The sequence below is a fragment of the Gobio gobio genome, assembly GCF_949357685.1.
Source record: "Gobio gobio genome assembly, chromosome: 7".
In the NCBI taxonomy this organism is placed as follows: domain Eukaryota; kingdom Metazoa; phylum Chordata; class Actinopteri; order Cypriniformes; family Gobionidae; genus Gobio; species Gobio gobio.
Window position 1 is genome coordinate 58,048,511 of NC_137103.1, and position 10,000 is coordinate 58,058,510.

A 10,000-nucleotide genomic window follows, 5' to 3' on the forward strand; every position below is an offset into this window, starting at 1 on the left:
TAGTGAAATCTGTTGACTTTATCAATCTGTGTGTCATTATATGCCAACGGTGAGCGCTCAAACATGGGGAATCAGCACTTCTGCTGTGTCTTTGACTCAAGTTTGCTCATCTGTAACTCCAGAAGTATTAAAGATATCTGAATATCCTTCTAGATTCTGCTTCTTAACTAACTTTACTTTTGTTTTCTTCATTTTAAAGACCCTCGATTGTTCAATCCCAGAGATATGGAGATCTCAATGCAGCTCCTTGTTCAAATTGTTGAATTTTACAAATTTTCAGTTATATTTTGATTTTCGACCACTGAACTTGACCATTTTACTCCTGGAGCCGCATTGAGATCTCCATATCTCTGAGACTGAACAATCGAGGGCCTTTAAAATGGAGAAATCAAAAGTAAAGTTAGTTAAGAAGCAGAATCTAGAAGGATATTCAGATATCTTTAATACTTCTGGAGTTACAGACGAGCAAACTTGAGTCAAAGACACAGCAGAAGTGCTTATTCCCCATGTTTGAGCGCTCACCGTTGGCATATAATGACACACAGATTGATAAAGTCAACAGATTTCACTAATAGATCTACCAATCTCTGTGTGAGAATAAAATAATGAAGCTGCCATCTTTCTAAAGTCATGTTTACACCCCTGAGATTGGGCTCCAGAGCTCAGGTGGAAACTGTCATTCTGAGCCTCCTCTAGTCAATACACATCTGGTTTGTTTGAAATATGAACAAAATCAAAAATTTGACACGGAATGACCCGGATATGTGTTCTCCATATAAACTAATATTACAGTAATGCATAATTTATTTGAACTTCCTTATGTTGTTGGTTCAGATTAAAACATCTCGGGTCATTGTTGAACGGTTTCTGTGCTCATCTCTACAGTTATTGTATTAACTTCAAACAATTGTCCTTTTGTGTCCAGTTGGTCAGACAGTAATTACTGCATCTTCAGTAACGAGCTTCAGCTTCTGTTCACACATAATGAGTGTGTGAGGAGGGTTGGCGTGATGGGCAACAGTACATCTGCTCAGGAACAAAGCCTTAGTGTGCGATTCTGCTCCACTGAGCACTCTCTGAGCAGATCATATTATAATATTACACAATCAAAAGCACAATGCAAACCGGCCGAGTGTGTGCGAGGCTTTAATGGCGTGTGTGAATATTCGCTGTGTTTGCTTTCGCTGCTGTTTAACACTTCAGGAAGTTTCAGACGTTTCTCCCAACATTCCCTGTGGGAAATATAACTACATCAAATGAGTTGAAGTTTCGCAATACCAATACATATAGTTAAGCACTCAACAGTGATGGATCTTTACTGGACTGAGCTTTACATGAATGTGGAGCGGCTGATTTCTCTCCTGAGTTTCAGAAGAAAGAGCTCTCACTTTTGCTTTTCCTACAGCTTATGATTATCAAATATAAATGAGTCATGAAAGCTTTGAGTGGTTTGTGAGGCGAAATACACCACCGCTCAAAAACTGGAGGTCGGAAAGAAGCAAGGCTGCATTTATCACAGATACAGTAAAACAGTGGATATGTGCAGATATAGTAAAGTATTGTAATCATTCAAAGGCACAATTACAAAACAAATGACATTATTCTGTGCTTAAGGTGTGTTGTTCTCTTTCTACAGGTTATCTTAAGGGTTTTTAGTTTTAGTATAACATTGATACCATGCACATTTTTACCTTTTTATTGAAAGAAGAGACCAAACCAATGTATATTTGACGTTTGAGGCTTAATGCTAAAAGCAGATTTTCTGGAAGTGTTTTCATCGTGTTTATTTTGATAAAACAATATGGCATAAAGCATTTCAAAACATAATTCAATGTAAATTGTGATCAATCGTAATTAATTATCGCTATAACAATTTCAAGGGAATAATCGACAATTATGAATTTTGTCATAATCGTGCAGCCCTAATTTTTAGTGTCATTTATTCCAGTGATTAAAGCGGGATTTATTTGATCAAAATACAGTAAAAAATTGTGAAATATTATTACAATTTAAAAAGCTGTTTTTATGTGAATATATAGTAAAGTGTAATTTATTCCTGTGATCAAAGCTGAATTTATTTGATTAAAAATACAGTAAAATTTATGAAATATTATTGCAATTTAAAAAAGCTGATTTTATGTAAATATATAGTAGTGTAATTTATATTCCTGTGATCAAAGCTGAATTTATTTGATAAAAATAGAGTAAAAATTAGGAAATATTATTACAATTTTAAAAAGCTGTTTTTATGTAAATATATAGTAAAGTGTAATTTATTCCTGTGATCAAAGCTGAATTTATTTGATCACAAATACAGTAAAATTTATGAAATATTATTACAATTTTAAAAAGCTGATTTTATATAAATATATAGTAGTGTAATTTATATTCCTGTGATCAAAGCTGAATTTATTTGATAAAAATACAGTAAAAATTGGGAAATATTATTACAATTTTAAAAAGCTGTTTTTATGTGAATATATATAGTAAATTGTCATTTATTCCTGTGATTAAAGCTGAATTTATTTGATCATAAATACAGTAACATTTATGAAATATTATTACAATTTAAAAAAGCTGATTTTATGTAAATATATAGTAAAGTGTAATTTATTCCTGTGATCAAAGCTGAATTTATTTGATCAAAATACAGTAAAATTTATGAAATATTATTACAATTTAAAAAAGCTTTTTTATGTAAATATATAGTAAAGTGTCATTTATTCCTGTGATCAAAGCTGAATTTATTTGATCATAAATGCAGTAAAATTTATGAAATATTATTACAATTTAAAAAAGCTGATTTTATGTGAATATATAGTAAAGTGTAATTTATTCCTGTGATCAAAGCTGAATTTATTTGATCAAAAATACAGTAAAATTTATGAAATATTATTACAATTTAAAAAAGCTTTTTTTATGTAAATAAATAGTAGTGTCATTTATTCCTGTGATTAAAGCTGAATTTATTTGATCATAAATACAGTAAAATTTATGAAATATTATTACAATTTAAAAAAACTTTTTTTATGTAAATATATAGTAAAGTGTAATTTATTCCTGTAATTAAAGCTGAATTCATTTGATCATAAATACAGTAAAATTTATGAAATATTATTACAATTTAAAAAAGCTTTTTTTATGTAAATATATAGGAAAGTGTCATTTATTCCTGTGATCAAAGCTGAATTTATTTGATCATAAATACAGTAAAATTTATGAAATATTATAACAATTTAAAGCTTTTTTTATGTAAATATATAGTAAAGTGTAATTTATTCCTGTGATCAAAGCTGAATTCATTTGATAAAAATACAGTAAAAATTGTGAAATATTATTACAATAAAAAAGCTGTTTTTATGTGAATATATATATATAGTAAAGTGATCAAATCATCATAACTCCTTCATTCTCACATGAGGATCTGTCACACATTTATGCTGATTCTCAGTGGTTATAAATGCCGTTAGATCAGTGTGTTGTGTTTTGACGTTCACAGACGGCTAGACGGCTTCCCTGGGTTTGGCTGACGTCCCCATCGCTTCACTGAAGATGGACACACTGGAGTCGGAGTTGACTTGCCCAATCTGTCTGGAGCTTTTCGAGGATCCTCTTCTGCTGCCCTGTGCCCACAGCCTGTGCTTCAGCTGTGCCCACCGCGTCCTGGTGTCCCACTGCAGCTCACCCAGTAAACCCAGTAAACCCTACTCCGCCTTCCAGTGCCCCACCTGCCGCTATGTCATCACGCTGGACCAGCAGGGTCTAGACGGCCTCAAGCGCAACGTGACTCTGCAGAACATCATCGACCGCTTCCAGAAGGCCTCGCCCACCGAGACCCGGCGTGCCCGCGAGCTGCCCGCGCCGGCCATGGGTTCTGAGGCGGTTCAGTGCCAGTTCTGCGAGCAGGACCCGCCCCAGGAGGCGGTGAAGACCTGCGTGACCTGCGAGGTGTCGTACTGCCAGGAGTGCCTGCGGGCCACTCACCCCAATAAGAAGCCCTTCACCGGGCACCGGCTGACCGAACCCGTGCCCGACGCCCGCCTCCGCGGCCTGGCCTGTCCCGAGCACGGCGAGGAGAAGGTCAACATGTACTGTGTGACGGACGAGCAGCTCATCTGCTCTCTGTGCAAACTGGTCGGGCATCACCGCGAGCACCAGGTGGCGGCGCTGGGAGAGCGATTCGACAAGCTCAAGGTGAGGTATAATATCAGGGTTTGTTGTTATGATGTGCAATCTGGAAGTGACTTAAAGGGTTAGTTCAGCCAAAACTGTAAATTGTGTCATTAATGACTGAGCCTCATGTGGTTGGACACCCGTCAGACCTCCGTTCATCTTCAGACACAAATGAAGATATTTTAGTGTAAATCTGATGCTCTGAAAGGCCTCCATTGGCTCAACTTTACACTCTCAAGACCCTTAAAAGACACTAAAGACTAAAGTTACAAAGTCCATCTCACTACAGCGGCTCTACAATAACTTTATGAAGACGAGAATAGTTTCTGTGCGCAAAAAAACCCTAAATAACGACTTATATAGTGATGACGATTTCAAAACACGGCATCATGAAGCTTCGAAGCGTTATGAATCAGTGAGTCGATTCAGCGGTTCAGAGCGTTATGAATCAGTGAGTCGATTCAGCAGTTTGGAGCGTTATGAATCAGTGAGTCGATTCAGCAGTTTGGAGCGTTATGAATCAGTGAGTCGATTCAGCAGTTTGGAGCGTTATGAATCAGTGAGTCGATTCAGCAGTTTGGAGCGTTATGAATCAGTGAGTCGATTCAGCAGTTTGGAGCGTTATGAATCAGTGAGTCGATTCAGCAGTTTGGAGCATTATAAATCAGTGAGTCGATTCAGCAGTTTGGAGCGTTATGAATCAGTGAGTCGATTCAGCAGTTTGGAGCGTTATGAATCAGTGAGTCGATTCAGCGGTTTGGAGCGTTATGAATCAGTGAGTCGATTCAGCAGTTTGGAGCGTTATGAATCAGTGAGTCGATTCAGCGGTTTGGAGCGTTATGAATCAGTGAGTCGATTCAGCGGTTTGGAGCGTTATGAATCAGTGAGTCGATTCAGCGGTTTGGAGCGTTATGAGTCAGTGAGTCGATTCAGCGGTTTGGAGCGTTATGAGTCAGTGAGTCGATTCAGCGGTTTGGAGCGTTATGAATCAGTGAGTCGATTCAGCAGTTTGGAGCGTTATGAATCAGTGAGTCGATTCAGCAGTTTGGAGCGTTATGAATCAGTGAGTCGATTCAGCAATTTGAATCGCCAAATTTCAGCAGTTTGACGGTTTGACACGCGATCCGAATCATGATTCGACTCAACAACTACAACACAACAACACAAGATTCTTTTTTTTAAATATGCGCTCTCTTTATAATAAACCACAGATTTGAGCTTTAAACTAGTGATGCTCCGATCATGATTTTACATGGCCGATTCCGATACCGATTTTTTTTCAAGAAAACTGGCCGATTTCGATACCGATTTACAATTTTTTTTTACACAATAAAAGAACTAAAGTATACATGAACAAGATGTTTATTTGGTATTTAACAGGTTAAATTGGCTTTTGGCTAATGAAAACAAGTCGCAATCTGAAATTAACAGGACATTTTATTGGAAATTAAAAGGCTGACAGGTGAAATTATAGGCAACTGTGTATTCTGCGATCCAAACAAAGATGTTACTTAAATCAGCATTTGTTTTTAAATTCAGTGTAAAGAAAAAAAGTCTTTACCAGTGAAATTACATAAAAACAATAGTATATAATTGTTCCAAAATGTTAAATCAAATAATGTTTAGTGCAACGAAAAAAAACTAAGATGCTACAGCAGGTGCTTTTTAAATCAAATTAAGTCAATGTAATTTTAAGGTCAAATATAAATGATCATCCTATAGGCTACAGAACTGACAGTATTTCATTTCTAAAGTGCAGCATGTTCTTCTTTAGGCTACAAAAAGAAGTATCTCGGCTTTGTCACAAGTTAGTCTGTTTCGTTCTCATCCGATCCAACACGTGAGAAGCTGAGCTGAACAAACGCTCACTATCTACACTTGAGCAGGCGGAGAGGTAAGCTCGCGCAACTTCAGCTCGCGCAACTTCAGCTTCAGCTCTCGCAACTTCAGCTTCAGCTCACGCAACTTCAGCTCGCGCAACTTCAGCTCGCTCAACTTCAGCTTCAGCTCTCGCAACTTCAGCTTCAGCTCACGCAACTTCAGCTCGCTCAACTTCAGCTCACGCAACTTCAGTTCGCGCAACTTCAGCTCGCGCAACTACAGCTCGCTTAACTTCAGCTCGCTCAACTTCAGCTCGCGCTACTTCAGCTCGCGCAACTTCAGCTCGCGCAACTACAGCTCGCTTAACTTCAGCTCGCTCAACTTCAGCTCTCGCAACTTCAGCTCGCGCAACTTCACAGCTCTTCAGCTCACGCAACTTCAGCTCACGCAACTTCAGCTCACGCAACTTCAGCTCGCGCAACTTCACAGCTCGCGCAACTTCAGCTCGCTCAACTTCAGCTCGCTCAACTTCAGCTCGCCAACTTCAGCTCGCTCAACTTCAGCTCGCGCAACTTCAGCTCGCGCAACTTCACAGCTCGCGCAACTTCAGCTCGCGCAACTACAGCTCGCTCAACTCGCGCAACTTCAGCTCGCGCAACTTCACAGCTCGCGCAACTTCAGCTCGCGCAACTACAGCTCGCTTAACTTCAGCTCGCTCAACTTCAGCTCTCGCAACTTCAGCTCGCGCAACTTCAGCTCGCGCAACTTCAGCTCGCGCAACTTCAGCTCTCGCAACTTCAGCTCGCGCAACTTCAGCTCGCGCAACTTCAGCTCGCTCAACTTCAGCTCACTCAACTTCAGCTCGCGCAACTTCAGCTCGCACAACTTCAGCTCGAGAAACTTCAGCTCGCGCAACTTCAGCTCGCGAAACTTCAGCTCGCGCTACTTCAGCTCACTCAACTTCAGCTCGCGCAAATTCAGCTTGCGCAAATTCAGCTCGCGCAACTTCAGTTTGCGCAACTTCAGCTCGCGCAGGAAAGCGGCTCTTCATTCCCTTCAGCGTATCTCGTCTCTTCCCTCAGTTCTCCAGTTTCCGTTTGTAACACACAAGTGACATGTTCGCGAATTATTGCAATATAGGCGTATGTGCACGCGGGCGCACTTCCGGAAAAATCGGCAGAAAAATACAAAGAAAACCGATTTTGGGCCGGTCAACCGGTGCATCCCTACTTTAAACAACCACATTCTCACCTGAAAAACTCTTAAAACTACATTTTGTGACACAATAGTACTATTTTTAATTTATGCAGGTTTCTCATCACGTCACATCAGCTCCTGATTGGTTAACGCGGCGCGAATTGACGCCAAAGTTCAATTTTTTTAACTCTGGCGTCAGACGGGTATTCGCTTCATACGCGTGAATGCACAAAAGCACCACTCGCGTGTAACATGCGTATCGCGCAAGACACTCAATTAGCGTCATTCGTGCAGCGCGAACCGCGCCTTCCGCGCCGCAGGACCTCCAGACGCGCGTCAACGCGCCTTTCCATTGACTTAACATTGAAATCTCTCGCGCCAGACGCTCTATTTACGTTTGGTGTAAACGCAGCATTAGGATGTGCGATCTGGAAGCGTCTTAAACTGCAGTTCATGGACTGGCCACTAGAGACTCCAGAAGGAGCAGAATCTCATTGAGCTCATGTTAAAATGCCCAACTTTACAGCAGAAGAACATGTTTACAATCTGGGACAAACTGTTGCCCTTCATGACGACTGTGAGGGGGGGAATTTCTTTATAACTCATTCGTTTATATAATATTAAACCTTAGGAACACTCCACCGTTTTTAGAAATAGTGCTTATTCAACATCTTTCCTACATTTAGATATGTGGGCAAATGCATGCATTGTTTTAGTTTGGTAGGGTCACCTCTAGCTTAGCTTAGCATAGCATAATGAATGGAATCCTATGTTGCCAGCTAGCATGTCCCGAGTAAAAGTGCAACACATGAAATCCCCAAACTTGAAAAATAGCCAGCTACTATTCACGCCGGTATGTTGACGGAGGTTTGGGGATTTCATGTGTTGTGATATCTCTGCGCCCAAGTAGCAGTGCTTCGCCTGTGCTTCCCCATAATATAGTCCCAGTCAATATCTGCCTAGGAAACCGCCTAGCCTTAATCTGCATCGCTATTTGTATTCGTTGTGAATACGCAGACCACAAGAAGTAATTAGGTGTTTTTTTTGGATCACTTTTACTCGGGACATGCTAGCTGGCAACATAGGATTCCATTCATTATGCTAAGCTAAGCTAGCGGCGACCCTGCCAAACTAAAACAATGCACTGAGACAAAAATGCATTTGCCCACATGTCTAAATGTAGGAAAGAAGTTGAATAAGCCCTATTTCTAAAAACGGTGGAGTGTTCCTTTAAAGTTCTGCATAATTAAGGGCGTGGCCACTTTGAGTGACAAGTATGTCACTATGGTCGTGCTAGGTGGGCGTGGCTTCAGCAATCAGCACCTCAGCTCCGCCCACATCCCGCCTCTTTGATTGTTTTTCAATTGATGTTATTACAAAATAAAAATAACTAAATAAGCAAACAAAATAAGAAATATTACCATTGTTAAATTCACTGTAATAATAATACTTTTATTTTACATTAAAACTGAAGAAATTTGTACAGTAGAACGTGTTTTCCTAAATTAATAATACAGTTTATTAAAACTGGAATATAATTTTTCCCCTTTGCTTTGCCAAAATGAAGAGGATTTGTAAAATGTATATTTGGTTAAATATATGAAACTGTTTACGTGTTGATTAATGACCACCGTTTCGACTGATACACATTTATATTAAATCATAAACATAATCCAGAAAAAATCAAACAGAAAACACACGATTTGGAGAGAAATCATGAGTTTTCATGGCTCATATTATTATGATTGTTGATGATGATGATGTCAGATAGGGTTTATAATATCATATTGTGTGTTTATGAGTGAAATCTGGTTAATGTTGTGTTTTATTCTCGAGTTCTGAAATCTGCTAACGGCTGCTTTATAAAACTCGTCAAGCTCATGAACCCACATCTTTATTCTTTATGATTCAGAACCATATTTGAGGCTCTTCTGGCTCACACACTCCTCCGTGTCTGTGTGTGTGTGTGTGTGTGTGTGTGCAGAGCTTCTGCTTCTCCTGCCAACTCCTGCAGGAACAAACGCTGTTTCCTGGCAGAATCTCTGTCTTTTATCATTTATCTCATGCCCACATTTACAGAGACGATAATCCCCCCGGCTGTGATATAATCCCTGTAACGGACAACACACACACACACACACACACACACACACACACACACACACACACACACACACACACACACACACACACACACACACACACACACACACACACACACACACACACATAATCCCCCCGGCTGTGATATAATCCCTGTAACGGACATCACACACACACACACACACACACACACACACACACACACACACACACACACACACACACACACACACACACACACACACATAATCCCCCCGGCTGTGATATAATCCCTGTAACGGACATCACACACACACACACACACACACACACACACACACACACACACACACACACACACACACACACACACACACACACACACACACACATAATCCCCCCGGCTGTGATATAATCCCTGTAACGGACATCACACACACACACACACACACACACACACACACACACACACACACACACACACACACACACACATAATCCCCCCGGCTGTGATATAATCCCTGTAACGGACATCACACACACACACACACACACACACACACACACACACACACACACACACACACACACACACACACACATAATCCCCCCGGCTGTGATATAATCCCTGTAACGGACATCACACACACACACACACACACACACACACACACACACACACACACACACACACACACACACACATAATCCCCCTGGCTGTGATATA

The 10,000-nt window shown here is 40.2% G+C and overlaps 1 protein-coding gene across 5 annotated transcripts in view; it reads left to right on the plus strand.

Annotated features, from left to right (window-relative positions):
- mid1 (midline 1) overlaps positions 1 to 10,000 on the plus strand; it is a 62,351-nt gene that overhangs the window by 6,234 nt on the left and 46,117 nt on the right. For all 5 annotated transcript variants that reach the window (XR_013816810.1, XR_013816811.1, XM_079820815.1 and 2 more), the window contains exon 2: positions 3,500 to 4,194. Coding sequence is in view for 3 of the 5 variants with exons in the window: in XM_079820815.1 (XP_079676941.1) it covers positions 3,553 to 4,194 (642 nt within the window). In the remaining 2 variants the exon portion in view is untranslated. The remainder of the gene's footprint in view (positions 1 to 3,499; positions 4,195 to 10,000) is intronic.